Source organism: Tricharina praecox, assembly GCF_024521635.1.
Source record: "Tricharina praecox strain CBS 144465 chromosome Unknown BZA05scaffold_1, whole genome shotgun sequence".
NCBI lineage: Eukaryota > Fungi > Ascomycota > Pezizomycetes > Pezizales > Pyronemataceae > Tricharina > Tricharina praecox.
The window spans coordinates 3168847-3190793 of record NW_026250403.1 but is presented as its reverse complement, the minus strand read 5'-3'; the positions used below and the strand labels follow the sequence as shown (position 1 = coordinate 3190793).

Here is a 21947-nt window from a genome sequence, read left to right as displayed (position 1 = left end):
CCCCACCAAGGTCCTCCTCTCCGCCCCCGCATGCCGATGCCAGAAGTCCCTGGGGAGTGGCTGAAGTTGTAAATGTCCCGGCTGCAGCTACAGACGCCATGAGGTACCAACGCGAGTGACGCGCAAGGTTGCGGTCGTTCCCCGGATTTATGGAATTATATATTCCACGTCCCTCTCGTATATAACATATCGGCCCCTTGTGACACTCTCCCAGGAAATAGAGACAGCAAAGTGCAAGCAAGCAACTCCCTACCTACATATCATACGAGCAGTAAAGCATCGCCCTCGCCAGCCATTCCCGGTCCACGTCTGCCCTTCCGCCTGCTCGGTTCCTCAGTGATCAGAAGATCCGTCCCCACAGTCTTCACCCGCACCTACATCCTCTCCCCGCCAACAATGTCTGCCCCCATCATGGAGAACCCCCTGCACGTCATCGTCGTCGGCGCCGGCCTCGGCGGTCTGGCCGCGGCAATCGCAATCCGCCAGTCCGGGCACCAAGTCACGGTCTGCGAGCAAGCACCGGCACTCGGCGAGGTAACCTATCCCGCCCCAGAATCAACCGCCCACCGTGCTGACAATCTCCTGCACAACAGGTCGGAGCCGGAATCCAGATCCCGCCCAACTCGGCGCGCATCCTGGAGCGCTTCGGCATCGGCGAGGAGATCCGCCGGCTGTCGGTGCTCCCGCATGCGTTCGTCATGCGCTCGTATAAGGGCCCCGAGCTCAACCGTCAGCCCATGCTGCCGTACTGCGAGGAGACGTACAAGGCCCCCTACCTGCACATTCACCGTGCCGACTTCCACAACGTCATGATCAAGCGGGCGGAGGAGATTGGTGTTAAGGGTATGTGATGATTTGTTGTGGATTTTTGGTGGGGTTGTGTTAATGGGTGACATAGTTGTGCTCAACGCCCATGTCAACGAGATCGACTTCTCGGCCCCGAGCGTTACGCTCGCCACCGGCGTGACTATGACTTGCGACCTCGTCGTTGCCGCGGACGGGCTCAAGAGCAAGTGCCGCGAGCTGTACGTCGGGCACGCGGACCCGCCGCACAACACGGGCGATCTTGCGTACCGCATTCTCGTCAAGGCGTCCGACATGAAGAAGGACCCGGATTTGGCGCAGTTGACGGAGGTGCCCGTCATCAACTACTGGATGGGCCCTGGTGCGCACGCGGTCTGCTACCTGCTCAAGGGAGGCGAGTTGTACAACATTGTCCTCGTGTGCCCCGACAACCTGCCCGAGGGTATGGCGCAGCAGGATGCCGACCTCCAGGAGCTGAGGGATATCTTCGCTACCTGGGACATCAGGCTGCAGAAGCTGCTGGAGCTTGTGCAGAAGACGTTCAAGTGGAAGCTGCAGGTACGTTCCATTCCATCCTGCCACCAGCGAAAGCGCACTCCCTAACAACGCCACAGAACTCCAAGGAGATGGACTCCTGGGTGCACCCCGAGGGCAAATTCTGCCTGCTCGGCGACGCCTGCCACGCGACACTCCCCTACCTCGCGCAAGGCGCCGCACAAGCCGTCGAGGACGGCGGCGTTCTCGGCGGGCTCCTGGCACACGTCACCGCCGCGGACAAGGACAACCTTCGGCCGCTGCTGGACTCATACGAGCGGCTGCGCAAGGCGCGCACCACCGCGGTGGTGCAGGGCTCCACCGACCTGCAGAACGTCTTCCACCTGCCTGACGGCGCCAAGCAGCAGGAGCGCGACCGCATCATGCTTGAGGACAACCCCACCGAGGGCTTCCCAAACAGGTGGAGAGACCCAGTGTTCCAGAAGTTCCTGTTCGCGTACGATGCGTTTGGCGAGGCCGAGAAGGCCTGGGAGGTCCTCGCGGAGGAGTACAAGCGAGGTGAGTAAACTCGCTGCTGTGCGGATGTGCAAATGGTGGATCAGCGGTTTGACTTGCGGATGTGCGCGGCAGTCAGGAGGTCGGTGTTGAGTAGATTGTAAAATGGCGGGGGATATGTTTGTGCTCGGATTTGGATTTTTTTTTGTACTGTATATATCGCGTGGAGTTTAGGATGAATGGACATGGAATGGACTTGGTTGGGTTCAAAATTTCGAAGTTGGTTACCTGGATACATTGTCGTTTCGTCTAGAGCTTTATGGTGGATTGTCTCTTCGGCATCGGATCAATGCTGTGGGATAGACATTGAGGTCACTGTTTGGATGAAGAAGGCTCAATCACAGCTAGAGTCGTATCAGGGTGGAAATCAGAAAGTGTTTTTCCACGCAACGTCAGGAATCACAGGATCTCACCCATTATTATGTCTACGGGAAAGTTGAGGGTTACTGAGTAGGTAAGCTTACTGGCAGACAAGCTGAATGGGATATGTTAATGTTCATTTCTCGTGGACATTGAGGAAATGTCACTCAAAGGATACCAAACTTGCTTGAGGGAAATTCAGTTTTATTATAGTTTCTTTACTCAAAACAACCCACACACCGAACTCCATCCTCAATGACCACTGCTACGCCCAGTTCAACCTCACAATGGGAGCACAAAAAACTCAACCGCTTGTCCTTCAACTGCGGTCCGGCTCACCCACAATGTCCACTGGATCAAGCGTCTCGTCGTCCTCCCCTTCGCAGCAGCATCCCTCAAGCCAAAGCTCAACCGTCCCATCCAAGCCCACTCCCACCTCACCGCTAGCCATGCCCACCCTCCCTCTCCTCATCCCATTCCTCGCATTCCTCCTCCCCTCGTTCCCCAACCGTCAACCGAGCACACTCGCAGGTCGACTGGACCCCGTACTCGCCGAGAACGCCGGGCGATCCTTCCACATGACGGCGGGGCCACAGATGCCGCCTCTCGCACTCTTCGGCCTTGTAGCAGTGGTGCCAACAGTGCGCTCACTCCTCGCATCCACATCGTCGACGTCATCCACCGCTGCAGCTACAGCTACACCCGTGTCCCCGTCTCGCTTCCCGTCCTCGAAGCCCTTGATGTAGCCGTAGTAGAAAGCTCGGACCTCCTGCGTGGTGCGCATATCGGAAGAGGCGGCGGCAACGACCGCGGCTGAGTGCGAGGGCGGGAATGCTTGTGGACGGAGGATCAGGCAGCCGGTGATAAGCGTGATCGAGAGGATTAGAGTGATGCTGGCGGCTGAGGGACCAAGGAGGTAGATCAATGCAGTGAGCGTGAGGAAGTGTGGGTAGAAGGCGGTAAGATGGTGCTCTGCCGGGGTGGGGAAGGAGGCGACGGCTGCGGAAGTTGCCATTGAGGTGTGTTGGTGATGATAAATGTGGTTATTGGCTGTGGTCAATGGGTATGGGCTGGGACAATGGGATAGGTAGCTGCAGGGAGACACAACATGTCCAATCACAGCTTAGCACTCGCCATTCGGTCACACAGCCTAAAAATATGAACAGAATTGCACGTGAAACTGACGCCAGACTACTGAAACACGCCAAACCTCGCAGCGCCTGTTGGCATCTAACCAACCGCAAATCAAGTTTCAGCACACGCGTGGGACCTCCGCCACAATGACGTAGGGCAGGCATGGCGGCTGCTCCAGCTTGGCCTGGCCAGTGGCTACACCAAAGCCAAAGTCAAACCAAAATTATACATAGCCCCTTCGCTAACCGAACAGTTAATTAAGCTTGATCGTTCCCCCCACTACCTTATCCTCTCCATTCCTTCAATTCACACAACTGCCCCATACAGCTCGACAACCATGCTCTCCTACATCAAAACCTTCAAACCGAACGTCTCAAAGGACAAGGGAAAAGCTCCAGAGACTCCCGTCCCCGCGGCAGCGACCTCTGCCCCCGCGGCGGCGGCATCGACCGAAGAGGCACAGAGCGACGACACGAAATCACCCGCGCTCTCGCCCGCCGACGAAACGTTCCTTGCCGCGGAGCTCGAGAAGGCGGACGAGCCCAATGTGATCTTCCCAGGGTCTGGGGAGACGTCGGGAACGACGACGCCCGTTGAGACTGCTACGCCTGCTGAGCCTGTGGTGGTTGAGCCGGAAGCTAAGGCCGGGGAGAAAACTAAGGGTCCCAAGACGGAAGAGTTGATGGGCGTGATTACTGCGCGCTGGGACGGCTTGAAGCGCACGGTCTCCTCGGCGGCGGTGCAGCATCGCAAGAAGGCGGCCGAGAAGGCGGCTGAGGAGGCGGCGAAGAAGGAGGAGAAGAAGGAGGAGAAGAGGAGGCTGAAGGAGGCGAAGGAGTTGGAGAAGAAGAAGTACAAGCGTCCCGAGGATGAGCTCACTGACGCACTGGAGCAGCTGAATCTCACCGCTGAAGAGGTAATACTTCCTGCTCTTTTTTACTCCACTCGGGCAAGTTCTAACACAAAACGCAATCAATAGGGCCAGGCAATCGCCCTCTCGAAAGAAACCAAAATCCTCCTCGGCCAGTTCACACAGATTCTCAAAGACATTGGCAACGGAGCACCCACAGCGTACGGCGATCTGACATCACTCCTCGACACCAGCTCCACGCAACTCGAGGAGACCTTCACGGGACTCCCATCGTTCCTACAGAAACTGATCAAGACACTTCCCACGAAGCTGAAGCCCGAGCTTCTCCAGGCCGCTGCGGCCGCCTCGCCTGCTTTGGCGACGGAGGGCGGATTCAAGGCGCTCGTGACGCAACCGGGCGCGCTGATGAGCTTGCTCAAAGGCGTCGTCAACATTCTCAAGCTACGGTTCCCGATGATTTTGGGTGCTAATGCTGCGTTGAGTATGGGGTTGTTCGGTATGTTTTCCCTCTTGGGAAGAGGCGGTGTTACGGAAATGTGCTAATGGTCATCATAGTGGTCCTGCTCGTGTTGTGGTATTTCTACAAGCGCGGAAAGGAAGTGCGGTTGGAAAATGAGGAGAAGGACCGCGTCGCCGCGGCCACACTGGCAGAGGCCGAAGGGGAGGCATCTGCGGCAGCCAGAGTGAGCGGTACTGAACAGGATCTTCAGGGTGGAAGCAAGTACTAGACTTGATTTGATAATCGTCTGTTGTTTTCGTTTGATGCGGGATATGAATTCACGATCTGGGGTTCGGTTTGCATTGGAGTTGTTTGTTTGTTTTCTTTTTCTTTGCAGGTTTCTTTGCTTCAAATTAGGTAGGCACTTTGAGATATCAGCGTGGTAGTGGGATGGAATGGTAGGCAATAAGACATGATTTCGTTTTGAACGGGTTCACTCTCTCTCGTAATTGACTGTGCTTGAATATGCGGGTTGAAGCTCCAGATGTATGGGGTATTCCAATATCACATGCGGCCATTCACGTCGGAGCCGTCCACCCGTAGCCAGTCCACCCATAGCCAGTCCACCATGCAGGTCCTCAACCCTCACCTCCACATCCCTCTCCTCGAGCTTCTCCCATTCATTACGAATCCCATGGCCATGGTCCAGTGTCTCCTGCCCATCTCGCTTATCGGCTTGGCACATCCCAGGGGATCGACCGCGGACAGAGGCATGTGAAGTGGTTCCGACGGCATGCCAGGCCGTACATAGGGTCGGGGACGATGACCCTCACATATGTAGACAATGCACGCGAACGAACGCAGGTATGTAAAAGTACTTGGTATGTATAAAAACAGCAAAAACGATAGCCCCAACCCATGCAGCAGAAAAAATCTACAAAAACAACCAGACGACGCACTCCCCTCCCGTTTACAACAGCGACTTCGTACCACGGGCGGACAGATTGGCCGCGAGATAGCTCTCGACCCTGCGCTTGGGCGCCAACTCGTCAATATCCCACACGCCGCCGAGCACGCCGTCGGGACGGAGAACCGCGACGACACCGGCGTCCCTGTCGACGCCGAACGTCTCGTATCCCTGTCCGCTGACGTCGCCGAGAAGGTTCCACTCCCAGTCTTCTTTCAGCGCCTTGGGGAACATGTTCCACTCCACGTCGTCGTTGGAGCGCAGCGGGTGGATGATGAACGGCTCGAGGATGCCGCGCGCAAACTTCTGCGGGAGCGTGCTCGTGAGGTAGGTGAGCTGCTGCTGCACGCGCGGGTCTTTGAACAACTTGGGAAGCAGCACGAGAACGACGTAGTGCCCGGACGCCGGGAGGACGTCGTGGAACTCGCACGGTGCGTCGTCTGAGAAGCGCCGCACCGGGATGTTAATCAGTCTTCGGCCCGACCGGAGGAGGCCAAAGTCCGGGTTGAGGCTGTTGTCCAGGGCCTTTACGAGGGTCTTTTCGACAAGGCTGCTCTGCTCATACTCGACTGCAAAGGGTGTTAGCTTAGCGCATCCTATTGTGCATGGGGATCACCGTACTGCCGCATCCACTGGTGAATCCACAGCCGGTGTGGAAGACCTTGAAGAAGTCCTCGTGCGAAAGACCGTCGTCTCCCATCTTCTGGGAGAACTTGGAAGCGAATGCATTGTCAAAAGCAATCAGCTGCTCTGCGATATCTCTTCGTTCGAACTGCGGCCGTCTGTTAATATGAGGAAGGTAGATGGGGGGTTTAGAATGCTAACCTCGTAGGTGGGCAGAAGTGAGCCCTTAGGAGCGAGGCCCAACAGCTCGAAAGCAAGCTTCCAACCAAGGTTGAATGCGTCCATCATGCTGACGTTCATTCCCTGGCCAGCTTTAGGGCTGTGGGTATGGCAAGCATCTCCCATGATGAACACTCGATCAGCGCCTTCGCTGTCTTGCACAGCAAATTTAGTTGCTACACGCTGGCCGATCTGGTATGCGGCTATCCACCTGTCAGCATGGGACGCAAATCGTGGAAGAGCGAGAAATAATGTACCCCACCAATCCACCTTGACAACCTCAACATCGTACGGCGCCATTGTTTTCTTCACCTGATCCAAGATCCGCGGGAGTGTCACACGTTGCCGCCGCTCTCTTGCCCGGGCCTTCGCCTCTTGCTCACTCGCAGCGTTTGCGACGGTCGATGTGGCGTCGACGACGTCTTCGAGCTGCGTGTAGAGGCGGGTCATGTACTGCTGGTCTTCGATCATTTCTCTTGGGATAGCCATGATGGATGCGGCATCCGAGTGAATGGCGCAGCGCTTCCGAATGTCCGGGAAGTCGGTTTTTAATACGGCATCGACAACACCCCAGATGTAATCGGTACTCTCTGTACGGAGTCAGTTGTTTTGGTACTGGCTGGAATGGCCGGGCGACTCCTTACCTCCTTGCAGCTTTACGCCCATCTGCTCGCGGACTTTCGAGTGTGCTCCATCCGCTCCCACGAGGTACTTGGTAAACACCGAGTACTCCCGCCCAGTCACCACATCCCGCAAGAACACCCTGACGGGAAATTCTCCGCCAACAAACTCATACTTCAAGAACTCGGTCCCTCTCTCCACCTCGTTGCCGTACTTGTTCATCTGTCTTTCGAGGATGTTGACGACTCTGCCGGCAGCGAGCAAGACCTTGTGCGGGTACCGTGTAGGAACGGTGACATCGTCGGTGACCGCAGTTCGGACGATACGGGGTTCGCCGGGACCACCGGGGTTCCAGAACGCCATGCGGTGGTTCGGGAAGCCCTGAGAGAAGACCTCCTCCGAAAGGCCGAGCGTGCGCAGGACTTCGAGTGTGCGCGGCTGGAGACCGTCGGCTTGCCCGGGAATGATCATCGAGGTGACCTTCTCGACGGGCAGGCAGGAGACGCCATATCGGGCTAGCATCAGTGAGAGCATGATTCCCGCCGGTCCGGTCTGTTCAGAAGAATATCAGTCCAACAAGCTCCGTGAATTACTCCTGAGTCCTGCTAAGGGGATTGGTACATACACCGATGATCACCACCTCATGCTTCGCGCCGTCCGCCGTCCGGTCTACATTCACAGGTGCTGGCGACGAGACACGGGGTAGCGGCGGTTTCTTGAGTCCGGCCGCACGCTGCAGCATCTCTGGCGACGACTCCTCGGTGAAGACAGGCATATTCGGATATCTATTTGGATGCTGGTACTTTGGTTATCGTGGGATGCGACGAAGTGCACTGAAGGACAACCTATATTAGACTGGGAACCCAGCGGGCCCAGGCCTGATAAATAAGGCGGCCAGCTCTTTCACGGAGACGCGATTCCCTTCCCTCCCCACGCGTCGGGGCCGGAGAAAAGCCGCGGGGATGCGACCTGACCTCGGCCACGTAGAACCAGATTCGGCCGGTAGGACCGTGGTGCGGAATGCCATGGATGCCATCTGCAAGGGCGTTGCACTTCGGCACCGCTTCGCACGTATCGATGCAGGTTCTCGATGCCCAGCTTCTCTGACGGAGCTGTGGGGCATTAGCGACGGAACCTGGACACGCATTGCGGGGAAGGCAAGGCCAACCGGCTGCTGCGGCTCCAACGGGGCCAGCCAGCCACGACCTCGGCATGGCCCGCCGATGTGCTTCCCCGGTGCATCTCTACTCCTTCAACTGACGTACGCTGACATTCTTTCACTTCGTTTACAGAAGGTCCGGGATTGATAAGGATTCGAAATGGACAATCAAGGCGAATGCACCGGACACTATTTCTTCCTCCAACCGGAGTGCTGCCATCAGTCGAGCAGTCGAACATGTGGGATTGATTGTAACCATTTGTCGGATCATGAGATTCTGGAAATAGCAAAGGTGGTCGAGGCCTTCATTCCTGCCTCATTTTTGAAGCTATCATGCATCGACTCTGGTCTCGCGAGCCGCGACCGGTATCTATCCCACCGACTACATACTAAAGCGAGGACAATATGGACTCCCCTTCGCACCGACTCGCCGACGCCCTCACCTACGAATTCGTCGAGAATCGCGACCCTCGTCGGATGTGGGGCCGGTGGCACGGGGTCCACTACTCTAATGGCCACCACTTTGGTCGCGCAGACGCCCAAGGCTGCAGGGATCGTCCGGCTCCATTCCGTGCACCGCTCCGCTGCCAGCTTCGTCACGGGGAACATTCCGTAAGTGATCGACTGTCAACCCCACCTACATAACTCCTTACGCCACATAAAACTTGCAGACAATCGCATCTCGAGGATTTGTTAGATGGAGTTCTGCGCTTTGGTCTGTGTCTGGTTTCGGAGAGTACCTACTCTAGTTATGTAATCGATTCGAGCCTGATCCTTTCGTTAGTAAGTAGCAGAATTCATAATGTGGTGTACGTGAAGATCGTACTCGTGAAAGATGGGGTGAAAGATGGTTATCTTTTCTAGCTCTCGTGGTTCATACATAGGAGTTCCTCTTATTGCTCACGATGAACCCACTTCGTTGGGTTCCCTCTTCAGTCTCATTCTAGCTAGCTTGCGCCACCCTTATCAGATCGCATCGGATAACATTCTTCCCACGAGCCATCGCCATGATGCTCTCGCGGCGTACGAAATAATGCTCTTACGTAGCACCGATGCGGTCGACGTGGGCGCCGCGCACAGGGTATCTCTTTTTCAGCCTCCTCGTAACTATGTGTTGGAACATATTTGGGTAGACGGAAGAGATGATCCATTCGATACAGCAACGATGTCATCGGCGGCGAGATCTCTCTTTGTATACAGACGGAGGTGCGGCCGAAGGTTCCTCACCTCCGACAGCATTGGGTCTCGACCGCCGCCGCGGAACCTGATTCGTGCCAACATCTCCGGGCATCCAAAGTTTGACGCCATGTGCTCGTTGGCTCGCACGTGACACGGGATAGTCACCCTGCAAGGCGAAACCAAAGATCGGCAGGTTGCCTTCGAAATGCCCCGCTGGGCTCCTCGTACCCACAACCTTCATGCGAGGCGCAGCAGCCGATACACTCCACCATATTTGCGTCTCCGTTCCGAGTGAGCGTACTAGGCATCGACCATATACGCTTCAGAAAATTTGATGAGGCTCGATGGCTTCCTTTCCTAGAGGCGGAGCAAGGCGTTCTGCCTGTTGAAGTCATGGGAATCGTCCCAAAGCAGCCAACTACTTGGTCGCCGGTCATACGCGTACGGTACCTATACCACAGAGCTGCAGAAAATAAATTTTGAGTTATGTAACTTTCTTTTCTTGCTGTCGACGGCAGATGCACAGAAACGGCCAAAGCCGCGGGGACCGCCGCCGTGATTTTCAGCCCCAGGCTAACTACACGATGCAAACCATATTCTGTTGCGGCGATGGCACACCAGGTCGGCCCAATGTTACTCCAGTGTTCGTAATTGCGAGTTATCCTAATGGAATTCTCGTATGCTACGTGCTTTCCACTCGCAATGCCATTGGCAAGTACGTCCTGCCAACTCGCATTGCCATTGGAAATCACGTCTATGCAAAGCTGGGCTCGTCATGGGCTTGCGTATTGCTTTTGACATCGCCGTCTGTACGAGTGTCCCATTCTCATCTACGTATTCAATTCGGGCTTCTATAAACTGAGCTCTTGCTCCCAGAAACCAGGACAGTAACTCCACTACGATCCGGTGCCAACAGAACTCAAGAACAAAGCACTCGTAACAATGCGCAACCTTTTCCAACTTCTCCCGCTGGTAATCACCGCGGTCATAGCTTGTCCCCTTCCCGGGCCTACTCTCCCGCAGCCAAAGGACTTAGTTCGGTCTTCGATCCTCTCTACGGCCCTCAAGAACTTGACCGCCACCTTGGACTCTGCCGTAGCGGGCGACATCGACCCGGGCTTCCAAGTGAACATAACCTCGTTCTCCATCGTCCTCAACGACGCCCACAACCAGCTGTGGGAGTACCACCACACAGCAGAGACGACCACCAACGGTACGCACTCGGTCAACGCCAGCTCGCAGTACCGCATCGGATCCGTCAGCAAGGTGTTCACGGACCTACTGCTGCTCCGGCTGAACCTTGACCTTGGAGACAAGATTACGAAGTACCTTCCTGGACTCAACGAGGGCAATGGAACCATCGAGTGGGACCGTGTCACCTTGAGGGATCTAGGAAGTCATATGTCCGGCGTGCAAGCCAACTACGGCTTCTTGGAGGATTACGTGGCGGAAAAACAGTATGAGCAGTTTGGATTTGCGCCGCAGGACCCAGATTCATACTCCCTGTGTGGAGTGGCTGGGCTGCGACCAGAGCCGTGTACTGAGGAGTGTATGTTTCTCCTCCCTCCCCCTGCGATGGCGATTAGATACGGTATTGATACGGTGTGGTGCAGTGGTCGTTGAGGGTCTGTCGAACTCTCATGCGATATTCCCTTTGCACTCGAAGCCGGCATATTCCAATATCGCCTTCGCACTGCTGGGATATGTGGTCCGTAACGTCACCGGCCTGTCGTTTGAAGACGCTATGCGTAAACACCTGACAGCGCCCATGGGGATGAACCGCACCACATTCAGTCCCATTAGCGAGGGAGATATGGTGATCCCTCCGAGCCCTGACGCTCTCTGGTCAACGGACCTTGGCGCAAACAATCCGTGAGATATCCCTTCCCTGAACCCAACGATTTCATGCATCTAACGCCTATTCTAGCGGCGGAGGAGCCTACTCAACCGCCCACGACATGGCCATTCTCCTCCGCGCCATCCTGTCCTCCGACTCCGACCTCCTGCCGCAGGCCACCATCAACGAATGGCTGCAACCTGTGACCTTCGGCTCGGAGATCAACAGTGCCGTCGGCTTTCCATGGGAGATCACGCGGACCTCCAAGCTCTCTCCAATCCGGATCGTCGACCTCTACAACAAAGACGGCGCGCTACCCGGGTACAGTTCGATCTTCTCACTGATCCCATCTTCGGACATTGGTTTCGCCATTTTTGTCGGCGATGGCGACCTGGTGAGCATGGCGCCCTACGTCCTGGCCGAGGCGCTGCTCGCGAGCGTCTTCCCCGCCGTCGACGAGGCTACGAGGCTGGAGGTCGTGGACACAGGTTACACTGGGAACTTCTCGGCCGGCAACAGCTCCATCCAGCTCGTGATGGGCGAGGGCGGTAACGGATTGCTCGTCGAGAAATGGCTGAGCAGGGGCGTCGACCTCTTGGCGCTCTCGAATTCTCCTGGGAGCAACACGACTTTTAGGCTCTATCCGTCGGAACTGGTGACTGTCGACGGGGATACCGAGGAGGAGGTTTGGAGGGTGCTTTTTGAGACTCCGGGCCTGCCTAGGCCGGAGCTGGAAAGCGAGGGCGTTTTTGCCTCCGATTGTGCCAGCTGGGGACAGCCCGGAAGGCTGCTGTATAATGGACAGCAGGCGGATAGGTTGGTGGTCACGAAGAGGAACGGCACGGTGGAGTCTCTCGAGTTCCCCGTGCTGGGGGTGGTGATGAAGAAGGAGTGAGTGAGTGGGACCACGACGGATTTTACTGCGGCGGTGCGGCGGTGCGGGGGCGTACTTCGGTGCGATATTAGTAGCTATGGTTATCCGCGTACTTTTATTTTATTTCTGTTTTTTTTTGTCCGAGATCACTCATTGTAGCACCAAGTCTGTCCTTCAGTTTCATACGAAGTAAATGTGGATTCAATGAAACCTACACAACTCTCCTCTCACTCACTCTCTCTCTCTCCTCGACCATCAATTGTAGTGCTTGTCTGTCGTACTTTATAAGCATCGAATTCATGTTTCCAGCACGGAAAAAAAACCCGCGTGGTCTAGTGGTTTACTACTTAGGCCATGCAATCGGCGAGGGGAGTTGAGGGAAAGCTCGGGGCTCAAGCCCGGGCGAAAGACTTAGCTCTTGGGGGTTCCAAGCCACCCACCGGGGGTGGTGATGGTTTTTGGCAAGACGGGTGGAGCACTGGATATCGCTCGGTAGCAGCCATCACGTGACACGACTTTCTGCTTTGGGTGCAGGTCCCTCCGCTTGGGCATTGGGGTTTGCTTGTTCCGATGGAATATTTCAATCTAGGGCCTGAACAAAGCAGCATACCCATCAGAATAAAAATCTAAGCACTCATCTCCGTCTCCTGATACTTCTTCCTCCGTATCAACTCGAAGCTCCTCCTCAATCTCTTCCAACCGCTTCAAAAACGCCTGTATCCTCTTCGGTACCGCAGGAACAGCGCCCCTCCCGTATTCCACCAGATCCTGGAACGCAACCACCTGTGTCCGCAGTTGAAACATCTTTGGAAACAGCGGGCTTCCGGTCGGCAGCTTGTTGCTCGCCTGCTTCACCGCGCTCACCAGCAAATCGAGCTTTATGATAGTCGCTGGCTTGATGGCTGGTCGCGACGGCGGCCGAATATAACCGCTTTCAGTAGGACTGTAACAGTTTACTGATTCCGGTGGAGAGGGGACTTTCGGTTGCGGTGCGTTCCGGAGAGTGTAGGCCGGGTGGAGATCCGGTTCTTCGTATTCTTCTTCTTGGTCTGCAGTTTTCCATCCTCGATAACTTCCGCTCGACTCCACTCCCAGTAGTACGCCCCGACGGGGGACTAGAAGGAGATCCGGTTCTTCGTACTCCTCTTCTTGGTCTGCAGTTTTCCATCCTCGATCCGGTTTTTCATATTCATCTTGGTCTGCAGTTATCCATCCTCGAAAACCCCCTCTCGACTCCACTCCTAGTAGTACGCCCCGACGGGGGACTAGAGGGAGATCCGGTTCTTCGTACTCCTCTTCTTGGTCTGCAGTTCTCCATCCTCGATAACTTCCTCTCGACTCCACTCCCAGTAGTACGCCCCGACGGGGGACTAGAGGCACCCAAAAATCCATCGTCCTCCGGAACCACCCCAGTCGTCGATTCAGCCTCCGGTACCGGATCTTCTCGCGGACGAGCCGTAGCGCAGGGGCGGTTCCCGAGCGGGCAGTAGCATTGGCATCGGTTTCGGCTTCAGCTAAGTTTCCGGGGAAATTCCTCTCTCCAATGGAAGCAGAACTCCCGCCACCGCCGAGGTCGTCCATTCCATCTCCATCCTTCGCTCTTAGCGCCGTGCTCGCGCGCAAACCTTGTAGCGGATCAGTTAACCGCAGCGGCATAATTTCCCGCACCTGCATCCTATCCCCACCTCCATTACCTTCGCCATTTCGCACTCGCATCTGCGGAGTCTCCGCTGGCTCCACCAGCGCCTTCGCATACTCCAGCCTCAACATGTTTCTTTGATCCGGGCGCCCATCCTCCGCGCCGTCGCGGCCAAAGCACATCATAAACACTGTTCTCAAGACGGCCGGCATCGACCGGTAAAATGCCGTTTGCGGTTGCAACTTGAACTGCTCCGGTAGCCGCGGAAGCAGTGGGTTTGCCACCTGCGTGCGCATCACGGGATAAGGTGGTAGGCGGAATCGCGGGTCCATGCTGGTTCAACTTGATGGGCGTGCATGCTGGTGTGTTCGAGGGAGGGATGCGAAGGTGGACAAGGGACGCCGGTATATAGGGGGATAAGGGCCGTTTGCTCTGCTCCAGGCCGTTTGTTTGGTGGTATGGGACGAAACATAAGACCCTCGTACGTTGTTCGTGGTCAATGGAGCCAGCAGGTTGGTGACTTCTTCTTGACCATTCAATACCGGTCCCCGGCGAATTGTGGAGATTGATAGGATCACTCGAGGACTTCAATCCGAGACTTAAAAGTTTTACGGAAGCATGCGGTGATCTTCGGGGCATTCGCACGCGCACCTGAATAAGATAATAGAAGAGGTGTTTGTACGATGTCACTTGACTGACACATCATGTCTACGTCACATGCCTCGCTGAAGGATGTAGACTGAAAGCCATCAAAGCCTCCGGCTATCGTTTACCTCGCCGGGACACTCTGGATCCCATGTATTGAACACATTGTATGGAGAACCATAGATTTGACTATTCTCGGACAACGCGACTCTTCGCCTGTTTCCCCACAACCACAGTACAGCACTCAAATAGTTCCCGTCCTCAAACTGCTGCTCCCCGTATCTCCCCTACCGGGCAATCCCTCCTCATCACCGGGCTCCTTATAATTCTTCCTCACACCCCTCGTCTGAATCCCCTTCTCCGCACCAGGCAGGATATTACTAGTATCGATAGCCTCCTTCTCATCGCGCCCTACACCCGATCAGCGTCAATCCCCAACATCTCCCACATCGGTCGATCACTTACTCAACTGCGCATCACTATTCGTCTCGCTGCCGGGCACAGCGTCGGCCCCCAGATCGGCGTCCTCGTCGGCGACCACCTGCGGACCACCTGTCTTCCGCTGGTCGCCGCCGGCATAGCTCCGGTCGCTCTTGACCTCGTCGCCGGCGTACTCGTCGTTTTCGGCCTCGTAGGCGTCTTCGGCTGCGCGCTCGCGGGGGTTCGACATGTTTCTTGTACTGCGGGTGAGGTTGTGGATGGATGGATGAACGGGTGCTTTACGAGGTGCACTGATGAGAGCTGAAGAGGTGTTTGATGTTTGTTGCGAAGAAAGAGGATTTTTAGAGAGCTCTTATATCGAGCCAGATCAATGGCCGCGTGAGAACGAGTGATGACGTCGTGACGTCAGCAGCTACGGAGAAGTGACGGAGGAGGCTGACGATCAACACCGCGGTACATGGACGACGTCGTGTGTTGCAGCTGAGCAGCCTTCTCCATGCCAATTAAATTGTGGGGCGGATGCCACGGCGTGGAGGTAGTGGAGATCTATATACGGCTAGAATCATCGTGACGTTAGGTGGCTCCGGGCTGCGTTGGGAAGAACCGCACGTTTTCGCCGGTCCAATCGATGGGATTTCCCAAGATCTTTGTAACTTCTCAGTACCGTACCGGTATTGTACTGAGTACAACGATCGGCTGGCTAAATTTCACGAGCGTACGCAGCGATTGAGATGAATCCATCACCTTTTACATGATAGGTTAGAACAGACTAGCGACACCGCAGGAGCAACTATTCTAGCGTGTTCCGTTGGAAGAAGACCCGCGGATCCATCTGTATTCGAAATCTTTGAGGCGTTCGCGCGGCTCGGACCGTAGACGAAACTGCGGGAGCTCTGTGGAATGCTGGAGGTGGTCTCAACAACTAGCTCAAAAAGCCGGGCTGTCGGCTCCTTTACGTGGCAAGCTGGCCGGTTGTTTCGACGTCCGAATAGCTAGTCGGGCTTTCTTATTGACCCGTAGCGATCCGTTGTACTCCGCCGGGCCGACTGGCAGTTGATATTGGCCCCAGAGACATCGCCCGATCCCTCGCCACCCAGACCCTTCCGGAGGCCCAACCATATGAATTCACCCCGGAGTTTCACTCTACAGCGTCCCAATTGGAGATCAAGAAATAGTTACCATGATACTAAAGGTGGACGCCGTAACACGACCGGCCCTCCAAGATTTAATGGATTCTGGACACATTCGGGCCTGCCTTCGATCGATCGAACCAGAATCAGTGAGAGACCCAAATACCTGCCTCCCAACTGATCATTCAGCTCCAGCTCATTATCGAGCTTTTTTTCTTTCTCAAATTTACATTCCCGATCGATCCCTTCGTACTCTCGGATCAGAGCGTTCCAAGACCATACCGGTACTCTAAACCTCCGTTTCGCCTAGCCCAGTGGATTTCCGCCGGGAGATGTTCCGCGCTACCGCACGAACCAGAGACTGCGCGAGATCGGTTCGCAGCTCCGATCTCCGGGGCCCGGAATTAGTTATCACTTGAAAGATTGTACTTCCGGGGTGATTCGGAGCAGCGTATGTACGAGTATACATAGCATAGTACAGCACATTGGAGCGCGCGCGGCCAGTCATTGCTATCGAGTCTATCCGCTTCCAATCCTACGGAAATACCGGTATGTGCATAGGTGCTGAATCACGTCCCCGTGTCCTGTCAGATCAAATACCGGTAGCTCCACGTTGTTGCAACGACCAGTACCCACCATCCTGCAGTTGAGCCGCCGACGTCATACCCGAGTCCTTGGCCATTGTTTACTGTCTCCCAACACCCCCTCTCTTCAGCATTTCCCCACGTTTGCTCATTCACTATTTCTCTCTCTACAATCCCTCGGTCCCAATGGCGACGCGGGCCACTCTTTCACGCTCGATATGTTCGAAACCCCTACAAAACGGCCTTGTGCGCTTCACGGGCGTCCCGGCACGTCACTCGCAGATAAGCATCCCACGCGACACACAGCAAACCTTAAAGCCGCTGCGTCTTCTTCTTCATGGCCGGAGTGCGCTTTCCTTCCGCCCGCAGTCAAGATGCTTTTCGGTATTTTCCGCGCGGCGCGGCGAGTTCGGCCCCGTTACTGGCGGGGAAAAGAGTGAGAAGGAACGGCTCAAGGAAGAGGAGGGGAAGCAGGAGGCGGAAGCGGAGTTGACCGGGAAGAATAGCGTGGAAAGTTTGGCAAGAGCGCAGTCGGTCTCGTGGCATAGAGATAGTGATAATAAGCCACCGTCTTATCAGCACCGCGATCTTATCTTGCCCGGGCGTCGCGGTATGTCGTCGCATTGTCGTTGCGGAGGGAGTTGGTGCTGATGCGATATATCTACAGGAGAGCTTGTTTCCACGCCCTCCCGGCTCCTGAAGATCCTACTCCCACTGCGCCCACAGAACACGGATCCCACATCGTCGGCAACAGACGAGCCATTGGCCCTGCTGATCCATCCGAGCCAACCACTATCGTACATGGAACGCTTGATCCAAGCCGAAATCCCACCTCTCGAGAAGAGCGGCATAACCCGCCCTCCGGACATCACCTTTCGGGCGTACAATCCCGACGCCAGCGACGACGCGCAAATGGTGCGATGGTCCGCGGCCACGGAAGTCGGCGACTTCGTGCGCGACGCCAGCAAGCGCAAGGAATTCGTGATCGAGATCGAGAGCGGCGAGCAGATCAGCGTCAAGGTTCCGTCGTTCCGCGACCGGACGCGGTATTTGCGGCAGCGGCTGCGCGCGGTTTCCGGAGAGATCCGGCGGTACAGCGATCTGAAGGAGGAGTGCGATAGACTTGCTCATCGGGGCGCGCAGCATGTCGCCATGGCAGGGTTTGGAGGACTGATTACGTGGTGGGGCGCTGTCTGGTTCGCGACGTTTTATACTTCGTGGGGTTGGGAGGTCATGGAGCCGGTTACGTATTTGGCCGGGCTCACTACGGTCATCTCGGGTTACTTGTGGTTCCTGTATCACAATCGAGAGGTCAGCTACCGCAGCGTGCTGCACATCACGGTCAGCAAGCGGCAGATGAAGCTGTACGCGCAAAAGGGATTCGACATTGAGCGGTGGGAGGACCTGGTGGATCAGGGGAAGGCGCTGAGGAAGGAGATCAAAGCCGTAGCTTCGGAGTACGATGTCGAGTGGGACGAGTCGAAGGACGAGCTTGGTGACGAGGGCGTGAAGAAGGTGCTGCAGGATGACAGCGAAAAGAAGAAGAAAGACAGGGACGATGATGATGAAGATAGTCTCAGTAGACGGGATTAGACGTGTTGGGGTTGAGTGTTCTCTGGTTTATGTTTTGTTGCCGTAGATACCTGTTTTGACTGGCGAAATGAATCAATCTGTACCTAAAGCATGTCTTGAGCATCGTCTGTATTTGCTTTCTACCTACCCAGTCAGCTAATACCATGACAGTAGCGTGTTCGGAGTTATGTGTCTAGTGGGATAACCTACATGTGAAAGCCAAGTGAGCTCCTGTCAAACAACACGGGTGTCGCGGCGAGAGCTATATCAGCGTCCGGGGCCGACGGTTCGATTTCGCGCGCGCATTGCTGGGTTCCGCCAAGTGCCCGTATCCGGCCTCCACTTTACGCGTCGATACTCGAACTCTATCCTGTAGTTTACTCTAATCTGTCGGCACGATTATTTATCATCACATCACACAGGCTCCCAAGCTCCCAGCCTCCGAGCATCCCGGCCCGAGGCAGTAGTCTGACATCGATCAGAAGATCACAGCCGTGGATTCTGTATGGCTGGGACCAGGATCACGTGAGTCCGGCCGAGGCCGAGGCACCTGCCATTCGTTCACATGCTTGCGTGACGTTTCACCAGGCCGATCACACATGCGCCGGCGGCGGCGCTCATTGCCAGCCTCACCACGACTTGTCCTTAAGACCTGCTCTTGCCCCCCCCCAGCTTGCAGAAAGTTTTTTATCGCTTCATCTCACCTTGAATCGACTCGATTACTTGCTTCATTCTTAACTAGAACTCTCGAAATACTCGAAATACATGATGTCTAGCGGTAAGTGCTGACTGGGCGATGGACTCGATGAGGGCTAGACGGCCACTGACTCGCTGCTCTTAGCCACCGCCCGCCTCTCCAACCTGACCTCGCAGCTCTCAGGCAGCACACCACGCGACCGGCTACTCCAGAAGAACCCCGATGACGTACGTTTTCCCCCCCACCAGTATACGCGCGTGCGTACTAACACCCCCCAGATCGTGGTGACCTGCACGCTGCGCACGGCTTTGACCAAGGGCGGCCGTGGCGGGTTCAAGGACACGCAAGCGGCGGACCTGCTCACGGGCGTGTTCAAGGGGATAATCCAAAAATCGGGGATCGACCCCGCGGTGGTCGAGGACATCAGCGTGGGCAACGTGCTTGCCCCCGGCGCCGGCGCGACAGAGTTCCGTGCTGCCGCGCTTGTCGCCGGGTTCCCTGTGTCGACTGCCGTGAAGACGACGAATCGCCAGTGCTCGTCCGGGCTGCAGGCGTGTGTGGATATTGCGGGGGCGATTATGGCGGGGGTTATTGACGTGGGCATCGGCGCCGGCGTCGAGAGCATGAGCAATAACTACGGCCCCAACGCGGTGTCGGAGTTCTCTGAGCTGCTGAACGGCGTGCAGCTGGCAAAGGATTGTAAAGTGCCGATGGGCGTGCTGTCGGAGAAGATGGCGAAGGACCGGGGCGTGGCGCGGAAGGACCAGGACGCGTTTGCGGCCGCGAGCTATCAGAAGGCCGAGGCGGCGCAGAAGGCCGGGCTGTTCAACGACGAGATCTGGCCGCTCGAGGTCGACTTTGAGGACCCCAAGACCGGCGAGAAGTCCCGCATCACCGTCGCGAAGGATGATGGCGTGCGACCTGGCATGACCGCTGAGGCGCTCGGAAAGATCCGCCCCGCGTTCGCGAAGGACGGCTCGATCCATGCTGGCAACGCGTCGCAGATCTCGGACGGCGCCGCCGCCGTGCTCCTGATGAAGCGCTCCACCGCAGAAAAGCTCGGACAGAAGATCGTCGGCAAGTTTGTGACGGCGGCTGTCGCCGGTGTCGAGCCCCTGCTCATGGGTATCGGCCCCTGGGCCTCCATCCCAAAGGTCTTCGAGAAGACCGGAATCAGCAAGGACGACGTCGACATCTTCGAGATCAACGAGGCGTTTGCGTCGCAGTGTCTGTGGTGCGCTAACGAGCTCGGCCTCGACCAGAAGAAGATCAACCCCAAGGGCGGTGCCATCGCCTTCGGTCACCCGTTGGGGTGCACGGGCGCCCGGCAGGTCAGCACATTGTTGACGGAGCTGAAGCGCACCGGGGGGAAGATTGGGCTCACCAGTATGTGCATCGGCACGGGAATGGGAATGGCGGCGCTGTGGGTTGCCGAGTACTAGGGCGGAGCGGAGAGGTGCTGTTTCGTTGCTTGCTTGTATGATAGTTGCGCGTGCTTCTTGCTAGTCGTTTTGTGCAATATTGGAACCGGGATTTTATGTTCTCTTCTAGCCATCGTGAGACGGTATGCCTCGGTCTTGGAGGCAACTTGTGGTACGTGTCCGGCGGAGACATGGTATCACCGACGTCCACCGTTTTATGTGAAGACATCACGGCTGTAATTGCGAGGCCGCCCGTTCGCCAAGTACAAATACATGGACACATGGGAGAATACCGAGGAGTCCATACGGAACCGTACCCGTCACCACTCCTTCCCGAGTCCCCATCTCCACCAGAGGAGAGGGCACTCGTAAATCGTAATCTCGGTTGGTATTCCAGTACCTCTCCAATGCCCATTCAAAGTTCAAACATATGATATATCCCTTCCCTTATGTACCATTCCATCCAGGTGCGATAGTTACCGTACCGTGCTCACACCAAGCCTGACGGGATATTTCACAGCCAAAACCCCTTCAGGCTTCAGGCTTCTAGAATACTTCCCGGATAAATTAGTCCCATCCTCCCCGTCCACCCCGTCCACCCACTACTCTATGTTAGGAATATATACTCTATATACCTGAATACATCCGCCGAAGACCCGAAACGAACAAAACCCGTTCCTAGCGCCCTATGTACCTGCCCACATACCTAGGTAGTTAACCTGGGCTGGGGCTGGGACCGGGGCTGGCTGGGCTGGGACCGGGGCTGGCTGGGCCGGGGAAAGGAAGAATGCGGGGGGAAACTTGGGGAAGCATTGGGGACTGGGGGACTGGGGGTGGGGGATGGGGGGACCGACTCCCGAGTAGGTGTGGGTGTAGGGAAAAATTCGAATGGGAAATGGAAGGACAAGAAATAATTGAAGGGAGCGGGGGGGGAGGGGAAGGGGGAGGGGGATGGGAAGCCTCGGTCCGATCCGGCTCTTTTGCCCATGCTATCCCTACACTGTATATTGTACTGTAGATACACTGTAGATACAGTGCGTAGGTAAGTAGAGTATGTACGAGTACACAGGTAAAGTAGAGTAGAGTAGGTAGAGTATATAGTCTCAACTTCAAGGAAAGCCCGGAAACAAAATGTGTACCTACATCCCGTAGTTTCCTCACATTTACCTGCTGCGGCGGCGACGGCATCGTCGGAAGTGCGAGTGCGAGTGGGAGCTGGGAGCTCATCCCCAGAGATGGATGAGCTACGAGGATGGGATGGCCACACGATGCACACACGATGGCCCCGCACACGATGGCCCCGCACACGATGGCCACACGATGAGCCCGCAGCGCCCAGCAGAGCACAGCAGAGTAGCGCAGCGCAGAGCCGAACCGAACTCAGCAGAGCAAATCTGAACTGAGCTTCAAGCTCGCTCGCTCTCCACCTAGCACCCACCGCACCCACCCCATACTTACCTACAGAAAACCACAGGCAGTACCCCATGATATGTACGATCGTCGCCCAAAGCCGTCACCTGCATGTCCGCGCATGTCCGACCATGCCCAAGCACGCCCCAGCCTGTCGAAGCATGTCCACGATGGGCCGTATGCATCGCTCCGCATCCAAACAGTGCACACGGACGATTTTACCCGTGACCCCCTCTCCCCGCTACTGGCGGGTACATGGCAAACCGGTAG

General features: G+C 56.2%; 9 protein-coding genes across 9 annotated transcripts; 5 read left to right on the top strand and 4 right to left on the bottom strand.

Annotated features, from left to right (window-relative positions):
* Positions 1-10: 10 nt before the first annotated feature.
* BZA05DRAFT_451419 (uncharacterized protein) lies at positions 11-2217 on the top strand. The gene is made up of 4 exons (XM_051487439.1): positions 11-534; positions 594-843; positions 899-1362; positions 1419-2217. Exons 1-4 carry the CDS (start codon positions 397-399, stop codon positions 1863-1865), a joined length of 1299 nt encoding a protein of 432 aa, XP_051344831.1. The 5' UTR covers positions 11-396; the 3' UTR covers positions 1866-2217.
* A 229-nt stretch (positions 2218-2446) lies between these two features.
* On the bottom strand, positions 2447-3267 carry BZA05DRAFT_383728 (uncharacterized protein). The gene has a single exon (XM_051482249.1). It carries the CDS (start codon positions 3227-3229, stop codon positions 2726-2728), a length of 504 nt encoding a protein of 167 aa, XP_051344830.1. The 5' UTR covers positions 3230-3267; the 3' UTR covers positions 2447-2725.
* Positions 3268-3451: 184 nt separating this feature from the next.
* BZA05DRAFT_383727 (uncharacterized protein) lies at positions 3452-5150 on the top strand. The gene is made up of 3 exons (XM_051482248.1): positions 3452-4264; positions 4328-4715; positions 4775-5150. Exons 1-3 carry the CDS (start codon positions 3686-3688, stop codon positions 4945-4947), a joined length of 1140 nt encoding a protein of 379 aa, XP_051344829.1. The 5' UTR covers positions 3452-3685; the 3' UTR covers positions 4948-5150.
* A 373-nt stretch (positions 5151-5523) lies between these two features.
* On the bottom strand, positions 5524-8293 carry BZA05DRAFT_346778 (FAD binding domain-containing protein). Its single transcript, XM_051481200.1, has 6 exons — positions 7715-8293; positions 7113-7641; positions 6726-7058; positions 6451-6671; positions 6247-6397; positions 5524-6194 (listed from the first exon to the last, which is right to left on the bottom strand). The coding sequence occupies exons 1-6, from the start codon at positions 7862-7864 to the stop codon at positions 5629-5631; spliced, it is 1950 nt and encodes a 649-aa protein (XP_051344828.1). The 5' UTR covers positions 7865-8293; the 3' UTR covers positions 5524-5628.
* A 2076-nt stretch (positions 8294-10369) lies between these two features.
* BZA05DRAFT_329349 (beta-lactamase/transpeptidase-like protein) lies at positions 10370-12159 on the top strand (the record flags this gene model as incomplete). Its single annotated transcript, XM_051480486.1, has 3 exons — positions 10370-10976; positions 11041-11299; positions 11355-12159. The coding sequence occupies 3 exons, from the start codon at positions 10370-10372 to the stop codon at positions 12157-12159; spliced, it is 1671 nt and encodes a 556-aa protein (XP_051344827.1).
* A 390-nt stretch (positions 12160-12549) lies between these two features.
* On the bottom strand, positions 12550-14109 carry BZA05DRAFT_414924 (uncharacterized protein; the record flags this gene model as incomplete). Its single annotated transcript, XM_051485282.1, has 5 exons — positions 12550-12723; positions 12793-13292; positions 13430-13476; positions 13574-13763; positions 13833-14109. 5 exons carry the CDS (start codon positions 14107-14109, stop codon positions 12550-12552), a joined length of 1188 nt encoding a protein of 395 aa, XP_051344826.1.
* Positions 14110-14580: 471 nt separating this feature from the next.
* Positions 14581-15493, bottom strand: BZA05DRAFT_470388 (uncharacterized protein). Its single transcript, XM_051487895.1, has 2 exons — positions 14888-15493; positions 14581-14833 (listed from the first exon to the last, which is right to left on the bottom strand). Exons 1-2 carry the CDS (start codon positions 15090-15092, stop codon positions 14667-14669), a joined length of 372 nt encoding a protein of 123 aa, XP_051344825.1. The 5' UTR covers positions 15093-15493; the 3' UTR covers positions 14581-14666.
* A 1270-nt stretch (positions 15494-16763) lies between these two features.
* Positions 16764-18343, top strand: BZA05DRAFT_428238 (uncharacterized protein; the record flags this gene model as incomplete). The annotated part of the gene is made up of 3 exons (XM_051486092.1): positions 16764-16823; positions 16947-17187; positions 17245-18343. 3 exons carry the CDS (start codon positions 16764-16766, stop codon positions 18168-18170), a joined length of 1227 nt encoding a protein of 408 aa, XP_051344824.1. The 3' UTR covers positions 18171-18343.
* A 437-nt stretch (positions 18344-18780) lies between these two features.
* On the top strand, positions 18781-20379 carry BZA05DRAFT_383717 (Thiolase, N-terminal domain-containing protein). Its single transcript, XM_051482247.1, has 3 exons — positions 18781-18927; positions 18991-19073; positions 19125-20379. Exons 1-3 carry the CDS (start codon positions 18915-18917, stop codon positions 20286-20288), a joined length of 1260 nt encoding a protein of 419 aa, XP_051344823.1. The 5' UTR covers positions 18781-18914; the 3' UTR covers positions 20289-20379.
* Positions 20380-21947: the final 1568 nt, after the last annotated feature.

Bases quoted from the DNA above. Each gene is read 5' to 3' on its own strand.
- BZA05DRAFT_383717 (XM_051482247.1), top strand. The intron at 19,074-19,124 runs GTACGTTTTCCC...AACACCCCCCAG, and splicing joins TCCAGAAGAACCCCGATGAC to ATCGTGGTGACCTGCACGCT.
- BZA05DRAFT_383727 (XM_051482248.1), top strand. From the start codon at position 3,686: ATGCTCTCCTACATCAAAACCTTCAAACCGAACGTCTCAAAGGACAAG. The intron at 4,265-4,327 runs GTAATACTTCCT...CGCAATCAATAG, and splicing joins TGAATCTCACCGCTGAAGAG to GGCCAGGCAATCGCCCTCTC. The intron at 4,716-4,774 runs GTATGTTTTCCC...TGGTCATCATAG, and splicing joins GTTGAGTATGGGGTTGTTCG to TGGTCCTGCTCGTGTTGTGG.
- BZA05DRAFT_383728 (XM_051482249.1), bottom strand. From the start codon at position 3,229: ATGGCAACTTCCGCAGCCGTCGCCTCCTTCCCCACCCCGGCAGAGCAC.
- BZA05DRAFT_451419 (XM_051487439.1), top strand. From the start codon at position 397: ATGTCTGCCCCCATCATGGAGAACCCCCTGCACGTCATCGTCGTCGGC. The intron at 535-593 runs GTAACCTATCCC...CCTGCACAACAG, and splicing joins AAGCACCGGCACTCGGCGAG to GTCGGAGCCGGAATCCAGAT. The intron at 1,363-1,418 runs GTACGTTCCATT...ACAACGCCACAG, and splicing joins CGTTCAAGTGGAAGCTGCAG to AACTCCAAGGAGATGGACTC.
- BZA05DRAFT_346778 (XM_051481200.1), bottom strand. From the start codon at position 7,864: ATGCCTGTCTTCACCGAGGAGTCGTCGCCAGAGATGCTGCAGCGTGCG. The intron at 7,642-7,714 runs GTATGTACCAAT...TCTTCTGAACAG, and splicing joins ATGAGGTGGTGATCATCGGT to ACCGGACCGGCGGGAATCAT. The intron at 6,672-6,725 runs GTACATTATTTC...ACAGGTGGATAG, and splicing joins TGTCAAGGTGGATTGGTGGG to CCGCATACCAGATCGGCCAG.
- BZA05DRAFT_470388 (XM_051487895.1), bottom strand. From the start codon at position 15,092: ATGTCGAACCCCCGCGAGCGCGCAGCCGAAGACGCCTACGAGGCCGAA. The intron at 14,834-14,887 runs GTAAGTGATCGA...GATCGGGTGTAG, and splicing joins GAATAGTGATGCGCAGTTGA to GGCGCGATGAGAAGGAGGCT.